The sequence below is a fragment of the Toxorhynchites rutilus genome, chromosome 1 (assembly GCF_029784135.1).
Source record: "Toxorhynchites rutilus septentrionalis strain SRP chromosome 1, ASM2978413v1, whole genome shotgun sequence".
In the NCBI taxonomy this organism is placed as follows: Eukaryota; Metazoa; Arthropoda; class Insecta; order Diptera; family Culicidae; genus Toxorhynchites; species Toxorhynchites rutilus.
In genome coordinates, this window is record NC_073744.1 from 63,349,963 (window position 1) to 63,370,041 (window position 20,079).

The 20,079-nt window shown below is 37.4% G+C and overlaps 2 protein-coding genes across 3 annotated transcripts in view; one reads left to right on the forward strand and one right to left on the reverse strand.

Moving 5' to 3' along the window:
* Nucleotides 1-8,763, reverse strand: part of LOC129768340 (ATP-binding cassette sub-family G member 8) — a 175,425-nt gene extending 166,662 nt beyond the window's left edge. For both annotated transcript variants that reach the window (XM_055769930.1, XM_055769921.1), the window contains exon 1: nucleotides 7,629-8,763. The gene's annotated coding sequence lies outside the window, so the exon portion shown is untranslated. The remainder of the gene's footprint in view (nucleotides 1-7,628) is intronic.
* A 397-nt stretch (nucleotides 8,764-9,160) lies between these two features.
* Nucleotides 9,161-20,079, forward strand: part of LOC129768373 (ATP-binding cassette sub-family G member 5) — a 51,330-nt gene continuing 40,411 nt past the window's right edge. The window contains exon 1 of the mRNA XM_055769985.1: nucleotides 9,161-9,490. Within this exon, the coding sequence (XP_055625960.1) occupies nucleotides 9,437-9,490 (54 nt within the window). The 5' untranslated portion in view covers nucleotides 9,161-9,436. The remainder of the gene's footprint in view (nucleotides 9,491-20,079) is intronic.

Here is a 20,079-nt window from a genome sequence, read left to right on the forward strand (position 1 = left end):
TATTCTGTTGGTTGGAAAATAACGGAGCGGAAGCTTGAGAAGACTGGCAAAACAGTTCGGGACATTGCATAAACTTGCAGGAGAGATTGATGCTACAGGTATCTCAAGGAAAGTTATATCAGAAATGCAGATAAATAATTGTAATAATAATTTTCGGTATGTCATTCCATCCCTGAGATAAAGGCGATTCCGTGCTATATCATTCAAAATCTGGTGGGTTTTCAATAGTTTTATACGCTGTTGCATTTTATTACGCAATATGGACAACTGTTCCATAGCCTTGACGAGGACCCAATATCTCTCTATGGAGCGGAGCTCTGGAGTGTTGGGAGGGTTTTTCTCGGTAATAATGGCATAATGGAAGGATACCATATTTTCTCATTGCAAGCAATACATTTCCATCGATCAACATGGATTCATGCCGAAGCGTTCCACCACAACGAATCTTCTCTCTTTCACAACGTACATATTCGATAAAATGTCCAACGGTATGAACCAAACGAATGCTATCTACACCGACCTGTCAGCCGCCTTCGACAAAATGAACCACGATATTGCAGTGCAAAAGTTAGACAAGCTTGGTTTCAGCGGAAATCTCTTGCATTGGTTGAAATCCTATTTGACCGGACGCGATGGCCTTTCTGTTGAATTTTCGGCTACATCAGGAATACCTCAAGGAAGTCATCTCGGTCCCTTGATTTTTTTGATCTACTTCAATTATGTGAATCTAGTATTGAAGGGCCCTCGGTTTTCCTTCGCAGACGATTTGAAGCTGTTTTTCCACGTGAAGTTTGAGCTTGACGCATTATTTCTCCAACGGCAATTGGAAATTTTCCATATATGGTGTGTGTGAACAATCCTATGACACTGAATTCGAATAAATGCTCAACGATCAATTTCTCAAGAAGAAAAGATCCAATTCATTTGGACTATCATCTTGATGGGTTTCGTCGAAATCTGTATTAAATTCATAAGTTCAATTATGAAGCATAATATTAGTTTTAGTATCATAGTTATTAGGAATTGGACGCTGTTGACGGTATCCACGTAAAAATTCGCATTCACTGTTCTTTAGTAAGTTAAAGTTTTATTTTCCAATTGTAAAGCTAGAACAAGTCAAAATCATGTTTTTTGAAAAAACGGTTGCTTTATGAACAATAAAAATTCTGTTTAAAACGTTTTTTCTTACGTTTCCCGATTTTTAATGGATAGTTTATTTGAAAAAGATATGATTTTTATTGATTCATGCGATAAAGAAATGCATACAGATTGTATTCAAATAAATCGCTTCAGTAGAACATAAGATATCGTGCAAGCAAGTTTGAAAAAACTGGTTCCACTTACGAAGTTAATTGTTATGGCCGTACCAGATTAGATACCGTATCACTAAAATAGCTATAACTCGATAAATAATGAGATTATCGATGGGAAATTCTTTCTAGGGTATATTCTTGAATGCCTAAACTTCATGACTATGAAGAAACCCAATGATTTTCCAAATTTCTGGACTAGAGTACTGTCTCAAAGTTTACCCCGCTGATCAAGGCTAATTCTAACCGGTAAGTTTACGGTTGCTGTTGTTGTGTGACAAATCCGTCTTCTAGACGAATTTAAGTCGTACCGAGCTAGTAACCAACTCAATCGGACCCTAAAACTGTACTAACTGGGGCAAACAAAATACAATAGATTTCTTCTAATGGACGATGAAATTTGGGTATGCTGACAAGTCAGACAAATCCCGAGACAAATATTCTATCAAGATTCAGCTCGGGGCAAGGTCCTGTCAAATAAATATTTGTGTTGTTGAAAAATTTTCAAAAAATATTACGATTTGGTAAGGGATCTGTAGTTGCGGAAAGAAAACCGATTTTTTTTCGAACCAAACTATGAATTGTGTCGCCATCCGGCCATCTCCTAAAAATAAAAATTTCACAGGAAAGGCTATTTCCTGTATCATCATGCCAGAATGATGTGAAAAATAAATTCCTTCGGTTCTTAATGACGTTAGACAAGGGTGTTCGAATTTTCACTTTGGATTTGGCCGCTTTTGCAACTCATTTTGGAGTTGGCCGGTTTTGCTGTGAATTAGAACTTAAACATCAATATCATTATAATTCGCTGTATCTATTATTATATACACAACTGTCGGGTTCTTTTTAAAAAAAATCTTAAATCAGTAGATAGTTTAAAAAGAAAAAAAAATTCTGATTTTTTATTGAGGAACTCAAACATCAAGACGATAAAACTGACTGATTTAAAAAATAAGAAGAGCAAAAGGGTTTAGAAACAGTTTTGAACAGATTTCGACACTTATTAACATCCAGGAACTAATACTCTTGTGGCATTATCATCTCAGATGGGTTCACACATTGTCCCTTCATAGCTAACTTCGTCCTTCTCTTATTCTCTGCTTCCTCCTCTTCAAGCAGTTAATGCCAAGATGTTTTGGTAAAAAAAATCAAACGGTCGTCAATGTTCAATGTCCAATAAATTTTGAACATCGTGCAGTTTCAGAGAGTTTACAACAATTCCTGGGACCACTACCGAAAGCTTACTGTTCGCAATACATCTCTTAGTTTTCACAAAAGACTTTCTCGCTCTCACCTCCTTTATGTAGAAAACCTCCCCTTGAATCAGCACCTTCCTATTATGCTTGGTTATAACGAATCTCTTTGTAGATGCGAATTCAAAGTGTCATTGTGCAAGGGTTTGAGAGATGTATTACTATGTAATGTATCCAGATTAGGGTAGTCTCTCCACGGCTTGAACACCGTTCCATTTTCCGTGAAAATGCCGTTGAACTCTGAAGACTGAACGCGGGTTTCCATGTTCCTCAATTTCTTCTTAATTTAGGCAAACACACGATCTGGAGGAATGAATGAACGCCTGGGAGTGGGGAAAATGACCTCCACCTTTTCCAGTTTCCAGTGTTGCTGTTAGAAATCATGTCTTGCAAAAACTTAGAAAAACTTAGAGCATTTGATGAAAGGAGTGGAATGATTTCAGAAGTGGATAATTGAGATGCTTTTTTTATGCTTTTTTCGCACTGAAATGCATATAAACCATCGAAAAAAAACTAAATGTGCATTTAGTTTTTTTTCGATGGTTTATATGTTTTATATAACTTCGTCAAATATGCTTCTTTTCATACATCGCACAAAAAAAATCGTACAAAAAAACCGCACAAAAACAGGTTTTACTGTATTTTTAATAATTACTAAGCGTTGCTCGTTTGTGTAGGGGAACTGGGGATAAGCACGGCCCCATAAGGGAAAGTATTATTTTGTGAGACCTAAGGGCACATATTGTTGTGTTTCTCTCACAAAATCATTGTCTAGATTATTTTCCATGATATATAAGAAATATCTGTGCTTTTAAACGACAATTTTGCAAGTGATAGTCAAATTTCAAAGCTGACATAAAAACAGAGTTCACCAACCAGTGCGGGTAACACCGGCACCCTCAATCTATAAATAAAAATGGAAAGCCAAATGTGTTGGTAAGTGCAAAACCCAAGGAAGGAATCGTTCAATTTGAGTCATCTATATTTCGTTGTATTCGTCTCTTCCCGTAGATCAATATAGCGGAGAGAAAAATCGGAAAATTCGGAAAATTTAATTCCCATATGTTCTACAATTAGCTAAGTGTTGTTAGTTCATTTGATGTTGGCGCTAACGAAATTGATTTTTGTTCGAAAGTGGAAAAGGAACCACACCACGATTCAATCACCAGTTCGATGGAATCTAGGGCCTAGTTTCGAGCTTACCAACTTTAATAAAACGTGATCCTGTAATCCTGTTTAATAAAACGTGATTTAATAAACGTGATGTAGACCTTGGTATTCCAAAGTCTTGGAAGCACGTTTGACAGAAAAGCCACCAACGATAGCCTCTTTTGCAAGGGCGAGGTTCCCCTGGGACCCACTCTCAGAATTCGATTTCCTTGGGAGCTGCGAGGCTTCTGAAATAGATGGAATATTTGGTTTGGGGAAAAAGAAATGTCGTATATTGTCAATATATGGCAACACTTAAAAATATCTTGTGTTGTACCGCATCGGTCCATACTATACGGCTATTTAAAGACGACAATCTGTGCTACAAGTGTCGTTTTGACAGTGTTATGATTGTCCTTTTCAGTCTCAAGTTATAGCGCGTAAAAGATGGAGTCCACCAAGCAAGAAATTCGCCATATTTTACGTTTTTACTACCTGCGAGGTAAAACTGCAACGAAAGCGGCCGAAAAAATTCGTGTAGTTTATGGATCCGATACTGTAACGATTCGCACAGCACAGCGTTTGTTTGATCGATTTCGTTCTGGTGTAGTGGCTGTCGAAGATACACCCTGTACTGGTAGGCCAATCGTCGTGGAAACCGATAAAATCGTTGAAATCATCCAAGTAGACCGGCATGTGAGCACTCGCTCGATTGGCCAGGAACTGGGTATAGACCATAAAACCGTTTGGGACCATTTGCAAATGGATTGACGACCAGGAAGGTTTTTCTGTGTGTTTGGTGGGATTGGAAGGGAATCATCCACTATGAGCTGCTCAACTATGGCCAGACCCTCAACTCGGTTCTCTACTGTGAGCAGCTTGATCATTTGAAGCATGCGATTGACCAAAAGCGGCCAGAAATGATCAATAGGAATGGTGTTGTTTTCCACCAGGACAACGCTCGGTCTAACACATCTTTGATGACCCGCCAGAAGCTACGGGAGCTCGGATGGGATGTCCTATTGCACCCACCGTATAGTCCGGACCTAGCTCCAAGTGATTATCATCTCTTCCGGTCCATGCAAAACGCTCTTGGTGATACTAAGTTAACCTCAAAAGAGGCTTGCGAAAACTGGCTGTCTGAGTTTTTTTTTTGCAAATAAGGAGAGGGGTTTTATAAGGGGGGGATAATGAAGTTGCCTTCTAAATGGCAACAAGTTTGCGAACAAAACGGCGCATATTTGACTTAAATTGGATAATTTTAAGTAATTTTAAATAAAGCGTCAAATTTCGATCAGAAATACGACATTTCTTTTTCCCCAACCCTATATGTCCCAATAACCTTCAACTGACTGGAAACCATGCCGGGCTTACTCCACTCATAGGATGACGGTATTACCCCAACAACATACATTTTTTAAGGAGTTAACAATCCAGGAGACAAACTGTAGAACATCGAAAAAGAATTTCGTTCAAGAATGAAAAATTAAATTCCACAACCGAAATATTACCGGTTGTACATCATCTTTTGATTAATATTTTAGCATGTTACGAATCATGGTGGGTTGGATTTGATTTAAAACGTCTTAGATAATAAATACTAACATGTACAGTGTTCAAAAACATAGTTAAATAAAACTTTCTAGTAAAATTCAAGGGATGCCGCTCTTACTCCCAGTTCCCCTACTTCACCATGATGAAAATGTTGATTTTGACATTGACAGATCATTAAAATAATTTAAGCGAGCATTCACACGAAGACACAAAAAAGGCAAGTCGCTAATTGATCACCCTTTACATGTTCTCACCTCACCTTTCAATCACAAGTTTTCCGTTTCCGTCCCATTTCTAAATTATCCAAGCTTTATCTAGTTATGATGTGTGACCTGTGTGACCAATATATTTCTTTTCGTGATTACAACTCCATGGACGTGGAAGGTTTGTTCAATGCTTATAATCAACTTGAATGGTCCAGTTTTTATCAATCAACTGATTCGAATCATCTCTTAGAATTTTTTAACTCTTCAATGACAGTTCTTCACGATGTTTTTATCCCCACCCGTACAGTTAAATCACGTAAGACGAACAAATCCTGGTTTAATCGCACAATAATGAGAGCAATGATTGATCGCGACCTGGCTTACAATGTCTGGAAAAACTCGAAGCTCACCGATGATCGTAGATTATTTAAACGGCTACGCAATAAAGTTGACAAACTTATCCGTGACACGAAGAAACATTTTTTCACGTTGCATCTTGATTCTAAATTACCAGTACAGCAATTATGGAAAAGATTAAAATCAATGGGTGTTGGTAAAGCGAAATCCTGTTTTATTAACGGTTTCAGTCCTGATGAAATCAATGTTTGTTTTGCTAGAAATTTCAGCCTCCCCAATACATCGAATGAAAATTATATTGAAAGTCGAAATGAGCAGCAGAACTTCGAGAACGAATTTAATTTTAATAGTGTCAGCGAGGTCGATGTATTAAATGCAATGTATCATATAAAATCAAATGCAGTTGGACTTGATTTACTTCCATTGAAATTTTTGAAATTAATATGTCCACTAGTCGTGAAACCAGTCACCCACATTTTTAATTCAATTATATTATCAAACAATTTTCCTGATCAATGTTTCCATCAAAAATTATTCCCATTAAAAAGAAATCCTCCTGTAACACAATCGAAAACCTACGACCGATAAGTATTCTGCTTTATCCAAAGTTTTCGAACGTTTGTTGAAGTTTCAAATATATCAATATGTTCAGCGTTACAAGCTTCTCAATAATTATCAATCGGGTTATCGCCCAAAGCACAGTGCGAAAACCGCAATGTTGAAAATCTTGATGGTACCGAAGCTACCGATATTTCGGAGAAAATGAATTCTGATTTAGCCAGAGTCTATGAATGGTCCTATAAAAACAGGTTAACTATTAATATGAAAAAAACGAATGCTGTTTTTATTAATAACAACAGAGTTAATAATGGGATAAAACCAAATTTAATTTTTAACAATACAACTATTGAATTCAAAGAGCAAGCCACCAGTCTTGGAGTGACGATCCAAGAAAATTTTTCCTTTGATAAATTTATTCTGAGGCAATGTGGCAAAATATTTGCTGGGTTGAAAATACTTAACCTTGCTTGTTCTTTACTTAGCGTGGATATCAAGATAAAATTGTTCAAAAGCTTACTGTTTCCTCATTTCATTGCGTGTGACTTCCTTCTTTTCGATGTTTCGTCCTTTGCTTTGTCTAGATTACGAGTTGCACTCAACAGTTGTGTTCGCTACGTTTTCAACTTGAGTAGATTTTCAAGTGTTTCACATCTGCGATATCGACTAATTGGCTGTCCCTTCGCCAAGATTGGCCAAATGAGAAGCTGCTTATTTCTCTTCAATCTGGTTAACAATAAACAACCTGGTTACTTGTTCAACATACTGAAATCTTTCAGAAGCAGGAGATCGAGAAAATACAAATTGCCCCGATTCAACACCTCTAGATATGGAAAATCTTTCTTCGTTAGAGGCGTGATTGAATGGAATTTACTACCCAACGATTTAACATTGGAAAATTCCCTTGTAGCATTCAGGAGGAGATGTATTGAGTACTTTAACTGAACAAATATGTCATGATTATTTATATGATGAAACAAAATTACTTTAATTTAGAAATTTAGAAATCGTGAAACCAATTCTACGCAAAAACCATTTGTAACAATTATTAAAAGACGAATGTATTATGTTACTTGTTAATGAATAAATAAATAAAAATAATAAATAAATAAATAAAAATATGATAAAGTTGTACATTTACTCTTGAAATTTGATTTTATGTTTGGTTTGGTGATTCCTAACCTGATGGATTGAGCTAAAAAGGGTGAAATTTCATAGGTGAAACAGACAAAACCACTAACCTTGAAGGCGATCACTCCTATGTGTTGCTTGGTCAGACTACTTTTTATGCAGGTCAGTTATGCTCCATGTACTTTTCAGCTGTGAAATTCACCACACAGATTCAGTCGTGTTTCGGTGGTAATGAAATGCAGAACTCCGTCCGTGATATATATTTTCAGTATAAGACGACTACAATCCACCAATTTTTCTTGAGTTTTGTTTTCCAAAACTCACTACGCGACCCGAACGCACAACACGCTTCCCAATGCACTATCTCTGCATCCTTGATGCAACGGTTCGACAGAATGATAGATTGATCCGGAATCGAATAGTGAAACAACATGCGATCTCACCCAGAAATGGGGTCATAAATTTGACCTTAGCCGGATCAGCCAAGTCGCGTTCACAATAAAACGTACGAAGTCATCGTTTGCTTTCCATTCCATCAACCCAAAAAAAAAAACGAAACGATTTGTCTTCGAAACAACGAACCCGATTTCTTCGATTCACAAACACCACCACACACTTCGGATGATGAACACAAGACGATGGCCAGATCCAAGAGGAATTTCTCCGTGTCTTCCTTCTGGAGTGCAAAATAAGAAAGAAAAACCAAAAACCCGTTCGCTCTCGCTCTTCCCTCCGTGTACTTTACAACTGTGGTTACCGCGATGACTCGTTCCAAGAAATGACCATATAATGCGCCGCTTGTTTTATGCTCGCACTATGCGTTCATTTGTTTGTGTCACATTTGAATTGTTAGCCGGATTTTCAGTAATTTGCACTTAAAACTGCATTTAATTATTTGCATTATTTGTTTTCGCTCTTTGTTGGCACCGTCAAACAATCGCATTAACCTTCAAATTCACTCCATTCAGCTGTTAGGGGGTTTACAAGTTGAACCTCCCAATCGGAATGTTGTTTGCTATTCGCGATTTCGCGGAGCTAAAGCACCAAGAACGCACTCCAATCTGCACACCCGTGTTTGTCAGCGAGACGGATTATTTTGAACCACAAACGCGACTTGTCAAATGGTTGGGAAACAAAAAAAAACAAATATGTAGGCTTTAATTAGGTCCACTGCGAGCCTTCTTAATACACTTTCAGTACACCAAAACCGTCTGCGAAGAAAACTTGCCTGCTTGGCAGCGAAGTGAAACCTCTACTGAGCGAGCGATCGTCACTGAGAAGCCATATTGACAGCGCCAGCCTCTCGCGTAGCCACTTTCGAACGCGAACGCGAGCGCCGTGTGCACGCTCGCGTATTGGTGGTTGTGTTCAGCCGCGAATTTTTCGAACATGACGGTGACGGTGCGTGCGCAGGAATGCAACCAGAAGAATTGCGGTTTGATACCCGACCAAAAACAATTTTTCTGAAAACCTACATCATCTCGGCAAAAAGCGTGGAAAAATCGTTGAAATCATTTCCCAATAAATGTCGGCTTCCCGATTTTATCACCGGAGATCCCACGGCTACACCCACCGTCGCGATCGCGTCGGTTTCAGAGTGCCACACTTTTCGAACTTGTACTCCGAAAGCGCGAGCAGGTGAGAGAGAACCCAAGAGCTGAAGACTCGATCGCCGCGGACCGCTTCGTGGCCAATTCAGTCGCAAGTGGACCGCGTAGTGTGTCAGTGGTGCTGTCGAGTGGTGTTGAGTGTTGCGCTTTTTTGAATAGGATAATTCTCTCCGCTCGCTTACTATAGAAGTTGATCGTGTTGCGAGAGGAGGAGAAGAGAAGAGTATTTTTTTTCCGTGGAAAAGAAAGAGTGGAAGAGAGCAAGAATAGCAGGGCCCGCGAGGTGGGCACGAAAGAAAAACAACAAAATGATCGGCAGTGACTACGTGTTGGAGGCGCATAATATTTATCATACCACCGAGGTTAGTTTTCGCTCTGGATTGGAACTGTATTTTGATACCCACACTCTCAGTAAAAAATGGTATATATGATGATTTTTTGGTAAAGACTAAAAATTAGCCGCTCTTTATCGAACGAATTATTCGTACATATTACGCGATAAAAATGGAAAACAAATGTCAAACCCTCAGTATAAGCCATTGGTTTAACATATCACATATCCCGTAAGTTTTGAAACGGACCCTATGTAACAAATGTAAACAAATTGAGTTAATGGATGCACACTATGCATTTGCAATCATTGAATATATTGCAGAAACAATCGTTCAAGTATCTATCCTCTTCACCGATACAAAAGATGTGGTCACGCGTATTCATGAGTTTGCCCCTCGGAATACATTCAAGGCGTGTTATTTGGCTTAAGAGCTTAAGAAATCTTAACTAAGTATTAACAAAAAAAATAATAAAGGTTTCAAACCGTCACGCTACCGAAACTGTGAACGCCAAATTTTTAGGCCCGAAATTAAACAATATTTCATTCAGAACACTACTGGCAAACTATACCAGCGATCACGAGCCTAAAAATATGGATATACAGCCATTCCATGTCAAACCGATATAGTGGTTATCAGATTTTCGTGGGAAGTGGAAATTTTGTTCTTTGTCGCAAACCATTAGACCCGTATTTTTTTATTTTTTTGTTAGTGTGACCATTTCCATTTTAGGGTGGTCCGAAAAATCAATTTTTTCCACTTTTTTCAAAAATTAATAACATCTGAACTACTGAGCCGATTTAAATGATCGACATATCAAAGTAAAGCCAATTAGCTGATCTTTTTTGGAAAAATACCAGAGTTGCACAAAATTTGAATTATGTTTTCTATGTTATTGATTGTATTTGTTTTTCATAGCTTTCATGGTCTCGGGACCAAAGGCGCTATATTTTTTTATATTTATTCTGGAAAGCTGAACATTTTTCACATAGCATATCTCGAAACTAGGGAGGCGTTTTTTTCGGTTTTGAGTTATGATTTTTCAAAGATAACCGATGGTCCGAAAAATCATTTTTTTCCCATTTTTCAATAAGTTAGTCTTGTTTTAAAAAAATATTTCACTATGAATAGAAATGGATTTTGTTTTCGCAATTATTGATCATATTTGTTTTCTATAGCTTACATCGTTTCGGGACCAAGAGCGCCATATTTTTTTATATTTTTTTCCTGAAAGCTGAGGTTTTTTCACATAATATATCCGAATACCAGAGAGGTGTTATTTTTCGTTTGTTATGTTATGTGTTATTTTTCGTTTTTAAGTTATGATTTTTCAAAGTTAACATGTTTTCAGTTTTCGTTCAATACTTCTATGCGACTAGACTGGATGTATGTGACTATAATCCAATTAATTGGCAAGTGTGTTATTTTTTCAAGGAAGGCTACCTCGGTCCAGTAATTCAAAAGTTATAATTTTTTGAAAAAAGTCATTTTTGGGAAAAAGGCAAAAATGATTTTTTGAACCATCGGGTAACTTTGAAAAATCATAACTCAAAAACGAAAAAAAAACACCTTCCTGGTTTCGAGATACGTTATATGAAAAATCTGCAGCTTTCCACAAAAAATATAAAAAAATATAGCACCCTTGGTCCCGAGACCATGAAAACTATAAAAAACAAATAAAATCAATAATGACGAAACCAAAACCTGAAATTTTTGCAAGCGTACAATTTTTCCAAGAATGACATAAGCTTTAATTTGATATGTCGACCGTCTAAATCGGTTCAGTAGTTCACAAGTTATGAATTTTTGAAAAATGTCATTTTTGGAAAAAAGGGGAAAAACATATTTCGGATCACCCTAAAATGAAAATGTGCACCCTGACCAACAAAATAAAAAAGTACGGGTCTAATAGTTTGCGATAAAGAACGAAACTACCACTTTTGACGAAAATCTGAGAACTACTCTATCGGTTTGGCATGGAATGGCTGTATATACACTTTACTACAAATATACAATTATTACTTCGTACTTAAATCTAACGCAAAAGGCTTATCAGGTGCAAAATTCACAATATAGATTCAAATACAGATTTTTTTATTTTCTCTACAGATAAAAAGGATTTTTTAGATCGGAAATACAGATTTCAATGTGGCAACATTGGCTATCCCCAAAGTTACCAACATCGTGTACCAATCGTGGGTAGGGATGTGTATTGCAACTGACATACATTTTACATATGGCTGGTAATATGTACAGAAAATATGTACATTCTTCTAATGTTTGCATTACCAAAGATATTGGATATTCTTTTACCAAGAATGTTTCTGCACTATCCTTCAAGCCTGAAAATTCGTGAATGCGAGTGGATTAAGAAGTTAATTATCTGTACGTTGGAATTCTGTAGGAGGTATAATCAAGTGTTTTTTGACATAGGACTATGTCTTTGATTTCTATATAGTGGGGTCACTACGAAAAATGTAACGATTTATTAAGAGGTTTCAAACACATATTACTCAAAATGGTTATTGCGATATATATTGTGTTATATATCATTAGACACGAAATTTATCCACAATTTTTTTTGCTTGAAACATGAACAGTGAATATAGTAAAAAAGTGACCAATTTGACGAATTAATTGGGTATGTTTTCTTTCGATTGCACTATCCACTCGCTTCCTCCCAGACGCAAGGAGCAATATTTTTGCCTAAATTCGGGCGTTAGCTCGTAATGTGAGTTGATGCGTAACACGAATTATTCTCCATTTACCGATGATAGGCATTAATTTTATATTATATTGTATGTAGTCCAATCAGTTTGTGCTCAATTTATGTCTCTATCGTGTAGGTCTCACTACTAACAATTTGTGTAATTATGTTCCAGGATGTCATAATATCGAGTATGTTGTTTGGTTATGTAAAAATGCAATACATGAATTTAAATGGCTGCTCATTTAGAAGATCGAAAGGGTATATCCACGTAAATCAGATTATGATAGCTTGAGTAGTCGCGATCTTACAGGGCTATATAGTTATTACAAACAATTTTCCGGAAAACGTGGTAACGAAGGATACAAATACAAACAGGAAACGGTTTTTCCAGGGCATCCATTTGATGTATCAGAAGAGAAAAAAATACAGATTTTGAACAATGGAAAACTCAATTTAAATGCAATTACTACACATAATCACAGTCCTATGTCAAGATCCCGTCCGTGCTCCTGTGTTCTTTTATCAAACTTTTTATTTTTTATTTGATTTTGTCAAAGCAAATATGTAAGAAATGTGTTATAGAAATATGCCTAATAATATTTTCTTATAACACATTTCTTGTGGAGGCGATCTGGCGTAGTGGTAACATCCATACCTCTCACGCAGAGATCATGAGTTCAATTCTCACTCCCGACATTCTTCCAAAAATAGAAGTAAAAGTGCCGAAATGTGTTGAAAGTCACTATAATAGAGAAAAAAAATAACACATTTCTTACATATTTGCTTTAAACCAAATTTATTGCCCAATGAAGTTATACAAAATTAAATTAAATTGAAACATTATCAAAGCAACCTCTTTGAATTAGAATAAAAATGTTTTGGGAACTAATAACCTCCTCTTTTCGCGAGAGTTTACACACAAAAATCTTACGAGTGAAATATTAGTAATAGGATTTCAAAGAAAACATGAAAAAAGATGTTAGAAAAACTCCTTCGCTGTAGCAGTTTCCTTCTTCCGATGTACGAAGTATGGCTATTAAATAACGAGACTGGTTACGAAAAAATGTTATATTTTTTAAAATTACGGTACAACGATATGCTTCCCTTCAAAAGCCGCGCCGCTTTTTCCTTCGCCTCTTCTACGGACTGAAATCAGGTACCTTTCAACATGGCTATCTTGGGGAATAGAAAAAAGTCGCATAAATCTAGATCTGGCGAGTACGGGGCATGTTCGAGCACTGGAATGCCCTTATCGGCTAAAAATTGCTTCACCGACAGCGCGTTATGGGCAGGAGCGTCACTCACCCGAATGACAGTTACCCGAAAGACATTCACCCGAATGTAACAAATACCCGAAAGCGACAGCTACCCGAATGTAACATCTACCTGAATTGACACTTACCCTAATGTGACATTTACCCGAATGCTACAATTACCCGAATGTAACATTTACCCGAATGTAACATTTACCCAAATGCGACAGTTACCCTAATGTAACAATTACCCAAATGTAACATCTACCCGAAAGCGACACTTACCCAAAAGAAGGATATATTCAAATAAAGGGTGTGTCACATCAAATTGCATCACGGAAAAAACGCTGTAGAAATTTAATTTTTAGGAATTATATCTTCAGCTTTCGCTTATAATCAGATAAGAGTGTATAGATCACGTTGGCCATGCTTCACTGTCAATTTTTCGTAAATTTGGAAAAATGTCGTCGAACGAAAAAGAGCGTCGTGAGTAAATCCTGTGCACTCATTTCGAGAATCCGGAGTTGTCACATCGGGACATCGGTAAGATGCTGGGAATCGTCCAATCCACGGTCAGCAGAGTACTAAAACGATACTTCGAGAACCTAACCATCGACCGGAAGGTGAAGAACGGCAAAAATGGATGCTCCGTCAGTGAAAAAGATCACAAGCGCGTAGTTAAGCAGTTTAGACGTGATCCGAGAAGTTCGGTCCGGGATGTCGCCAATAAGCTGAATTTGTCAAGTTCATTCGTCCAGCGGACCAAGCAGCGGGAAGGCCTGCGTACATACAAGGTTCAGAAGGCTCCTAACCGCGAGGAAAGGCAAAACATGGTGGGGAAGACGCGAGCCCGGAAGCTGTACACCGAAATGCTGACGAAGCCGCATTGCCTGGTAGTGGACGACGAAACCTACGTCAAAGCGGACTTTTGTCAGCTGCCGGGCCTGTTGTTCTTCTCCGCAGAGGAAAAATTCAGCGTTCCGGAGGAAATTCGCAAGCAGAAACTATCCAAGTTTGCCAAAAAGTACATGGTGTGGCAAGCGATCTGCTCTTGCGGAAAGCGGAGCGCCCCCTTCGTGATGACCGGCACGGTAAACGGGCAGGTTTACCTTAAGGAGTGCCTACAAAAGCGCTTACTACCACTATTGAAGCAGCACGAGGGCCCGACCATCTTCTGGCCGGATCTCACTTCGTGCCACTATTCAAAGGACGTGTTGGAGTGGTACGAAGCCAACGGGGTCACCTTCGTGCCAAAGGAAATGAACCCGCCCAACGCGCCGGAGCTTCGCCCAATAGAGAAATATTGGGCGATTATGAAGCAGGCCCTCCGGAAGAACCCAAAAGTTGTCAAATCGGAGGCGGACTTCAAGAGAAAATGGATTTCTGTTTAAAAAAAACTACAACCTGACATTGTACAGAACCTTATGGACGGGGTAAAGAGGAAGGTGCGAGCATACGGGCTTGGGCTCGAAGTATGAATAAAAAGAAAATGCCAAAAGTTGTTTAATAGTTTTTATTTTACTGTCTAAAATTTTCAAAAGGATCGGTCTACTGGGCGAATTTCTACAGTGTTTTTTCAGTGATGCAATTTGATGTGACACACTCTTAATACACAAATTTTACTATATTTGTATTCGTATTTGTATATTTAATTATGATCAGTGTTATATAAAGATCATATTTGTCTCATACTTTCATTTCCATTCAAAACGTATTTTTCGTGGGAAGTACAATTCTAGAAATACTGGCATTAAATAAAATCCTTTTCAAAATAATGAAAAGTGAAAGAATGCAGTTTTATAACGTATTATTAAGTCCATCCATTCTTATGGATGACGCAGCCCCTTTACGAGCGTCGGACGCCATACGTTTATCTGGTGCATCACGTTTGCAACCAGGCAATCAAAATGCATGACATGCATAATTAACCGGGCAAATGTAATGCACCAGGTAAACGTATGCAGACCTGACTAAAGGATCGTCTCCTATGTTTCAAACAAACCGGGCAATCGGTGGAACACAGGTTTGCTTGCGAGAGGCCGCCGCTTCCGACTTTCGACAAAACTCATAAACTGATGTGTCGGAATTTTTCCTTCTTCATTCGGGTAAACATCCCATTCGGGTAAATGTCGCATTCGGGTAAACGTTGCATTTCGTTGCGTTCGGGTATGCGTTACATTCGGGTAAACGTGTTTCGGGTGAATGGAATTCGGGTGAATGGGATACAACCGATTTCCGACGCGCACTACAAACCACATTTCATTCAAACCACTGCTGATCGCAAACTACTATAGTGACAAAAACGTGTTTTCGTACGTTTATAGCAGACACTTCAAGCTACCGAACGCACTATTCGTTTTTCCCCCCACCCCTCTAGGGCGCCCTCCAGGCGCGCAGCCTTGTTTTTTAATAGCCATACCCCGTAAGGATGAATTGTTGCTTGGCTATTCATCTAATTTTATCAGAATATAAGAAAACAGTTCTTAAAACAATGAATAATTTTGTTTCATTTTTCAGAGTGTCGACTACCTTGAAGACCCTTAAAAATCAGGGAATATCTGGGAATACAAACAATGCCAGGGAAAATCAGGAAATATCAGGGAATTTCGTCACCATTTTTGGAAAATAAAAATTCCGCCAATTATAATTTTGATAATTAGTTAATGCAAAGTTTATTATACCAAAACAATGTATTAGACTAGTTTGACTCTCTAGGTTATTCAGTATATGTTGTTTGCTTTTGTCTGTAGGTGAACTTGGTGTTTCCGAAGGGTAAACAGCGCAAAAGTAGACAGCTTTCACATTTGGCTGCTTTTGCTGGCATTTGGCATATATATTCCTGGAAGCAGGAAGAGAGATACGATATACAGGGCGGACTCGATTATAAACAGTATCGGATTTTTTTTTCTGTATATAATCGAATCCGGTATATAATAGAGTTCAGAAAAAGCTCTCTAACTGCTCTACAATTTGTTCTTTGAGACCCAACTTCTATTCTTCTGCAATATCGATATAAACAATTCCTGGTAAAAATTCAAGCAAAATCTCAAAAAATCACGATTTTCACCGCACTGTACATGTAATAACCACTAAAATTTCACCTTGGCGTCGAAAGGTTATTTTTTTTCTTGAAATAAGTCACATTTGAAATATAAAAAAAAAGATTTTTTTTTTCAAACTGTATATAATCGAGTCCAAAATTGTATATAACCGAATCATATATAAAGTCTGTATATAATCGAGCCCGACCTTTAATCATAAAGTTGTTTGGCATTCTTCCCCGACTGTCAACTGAATATGGAGTTTGGAGCATGGAATTTTGGCAATTTCATCGTTTTTTTTAGAAAAAATGATTTTGTATGCTGCAGAAAATATTACTATTATCCGTAACCTAGGAAGCACAATTTATGAAAAGAATAGGTTTGCGAACTTTTTACCAAAAATGGTATCCTGTCTTTCGTGTTGAAACCCCAACGTTGATAGGGCTTTTCCATTAATACCGAATGGTGTTATGAAAACATGTGGGAGAGAACGGTTGCGCTATATGAAAATTTTATGATGCCATCCTCAACTTTGGAAGGATAACATCAATAAAATCAATAAATCGATTCATACATACAACAGCTCTGCTCTGCTGAAACATCGGGCTGTTATTCTATTTATAACGCAACAATGATCATACCAACTGTTTTCCGTTGTCCGGTGCTCTAACTGAAGAATGGAAGAACAGAAGGGATACTCTTACGCCTAAAATGGAAACTGTGTAATCTGCTATTTACAGATACGACAAAAACATGTGACATGTACACGATTAAAATCCGGCTCTGCTACAACTAAAAGGCTAATGAGCCTAAACAAACAAACAAATGGGATAAAAAATAAAATAAAAATGTTGAGCTAGTTAATTAAACGAGTTTGAAATTCTCTTTATCTAAAAGACAAGGAAAGTCGAAAGAAAGAAGCTTTTTCGTCAAGTGAATCAAAGTTAATGGAACGGCTACAGGAAGCAGAAGCGAAATCTCTGAAGGTGAAACGAAAAAAATGTGGAAACGCACAAAAGAAAGGGAAAATCGGAACAGTTTCATGAAATGGATCCGAATCGAAATGAAAATGACTTATTCTGTACTAGTGTTTAAGACTCCTTCAAGATAACTATAAACTGTATTAATAAATCAATCTTTTTAAATCTTTTACGACACTTCTCAGTCGTCGTTAAAAATAACAATTTATTGGAAAATATCGACAGACGCTCTTAAATTTTATTGTTTAACGTAACTAAATGTTTTATGAACTACAGTTAAAGTACTAATAGAGAATTTCATTACTAGTCTACATCTGTAATTTTTCCGGAATTACTGGAAAATTACAGGAATTTTTCATTTGATTTGCTTCATTTGTATGACAGCCTCCCCTTAGAGAGGGGAAGAAGTGTCGAACCACCATCGAAACGTTTATCGATCCCTAAAACCTCTATATGCCAAGTTTGATTCCATTTGCTTGATTAATTCTCGAGTTATTCAGACACCCCCCCTATGTAGAGAGAGAGGGAGGAGTATCAAACCCCCCTTAGAAACGTTTCTTGCCTCCTAAAATCTCCACATATCAAATTTGGTTCTATTTGCTTGATTAGTTCTAGAGTTATGCTTCATTGGTATGGCAACCCCTCCTTAGAGAGGGGGGAGGAGTGTCTATTCACCATAGAAACATTTCGTACCCCCTAAAACTAAATTAGTTTTTGAATTATACAGAAATATGTGTTTCATTTGTATGGTAGGGAGGAGAGGTCTCGAACTATCATAAAAACCTTCCCCGATTCAAAAAAACCCCTACATACCAATTTTTATGTCGGTTCAGTAGTTCCCAAGTCCAAAAGAATCAGACAGACAGACAGACAGAAATTTTTCAATTTTCTAAAAATTTGTTTGTGATTTTTTTCAATAAAAATTTAAACAATTTCCTACATTTCATTTTCTGACAAAAAATTTGCGGATCTTATGGTTTTTGAATAAGAAATTTTGTAAGAACTTGAAGAAAAACCACTTCTCAAAAAACAGTAAGTGGGTTATATCTATGGTATAACCGCAAGGGTGACGTAGGACTATCGTTGTTTTAGAGATCATTTGTATGAAGTTGAATCTGAATTCATTCTGAATGAATGAATATTTGGAGAACTTCGAAAACGAGAGCGTTACGTTGGAGGCATAAGGTTTCATGCATCCAATATTGGATACGGAAATATCCTACTGATGGGGAAGAATAATCTTCAGAAGCTATCCTGTTGATTGCGATTGATTGAAAAATCACAAAACCTAATGTATTTGGTCACAGTGTTACATGGATAGAAAACATTAAAATAAACTCTGTCATATGAATGTAATTTTAAATTCCCAGAGGAACTGGCAGATTATTTTCAGTAACGATTAGATATTTCCACATTTTCCTCGATACTGGAAGCCCACCAGTGGTTAATGCCAACTCGATAACCACCTGTTAATAGCACTTGATTGAAACATATTTGGTCACAGTGTAACATGGATAGAAAACATTCAATTAAACTCTTTCACATGAATATATTTTGAAAATTCCCAAAGGAACTGGCAGATTATTTTCAGTAACGATTAGATATTTCCACATTTTCCTCGATACTGGAAGCCCACCAGTGGTTAATGCCAACTCGATAACCACCTGTTAATAGCACTTGATTGAAACATATTTGGTCACAGTGTAACATGGATAGAAAACATTCAATTAAACTCTTTCACATGAATATATTTTGAAAATTCCCAAAGGAACTGGCAGATTATTTTCAGTAACGATTAGATATTTCCACATTTTCCTCGATACTGGAAGCCCACCAGTGGTTAATGCCAACTCGATAACCACCTGTTAATAGCACTTGATTGAAACATATTTGGTCACAGTGTTACATGGATAGAAAACATTCAATTAAACTCTTTCACATGAATATATTTTGAAAATTCCCAAAGGAACTGGTAGATTATTTTCCAGCAATGATTAGATCTTTCCGGAACTTTCTCGATGCTGAATGGCATCCTAACGGAAAGAGTTCTGCGCGTGTATGTGTCGATCCTTCGCCGTCCACCTCCTCCAGCACGTTAGGCAACGATGTTGTCTTGTCGATGTCCTCACGAAAAATGAATGTGTCTCACCACCAGAATATCGCTTAAGTATGCTTTTTGTGTGTGATTGAATCGAGAGAAGGTGTGGTTTACGATGGCAATTTGGAAGGCAAACTAGAGGGGAATGAACTCTCTGAGCTCGGAACTTTCGGCGACTGAGCAATAATCGATTGCGGGCGCATACAATATTGGATACGGAAATATCCTACTGATGGGGAAGAATAATCTTCTGAAGCTATCCTGTTAATTGCGATTGATTGAAAAACCACAAAACCAAATGTATTTGGTCACAGTGTTACATGGATAGAAAACATTCAATTAAACTCTTTCACATGAATATATTTTGAAAATTCCCAAAGGAACTGGCAGATTATTTTCAGTAACGATTAGATATTTCCACAGTTTTCCTCGATACTGGAAGCCCACCAGTGGTTAATGCCAACTCGATAACCACCTGTTAATAGCACTTGATTGAAACATATTTGGTCACAGTGTTACATGGATAGAAAACATTCA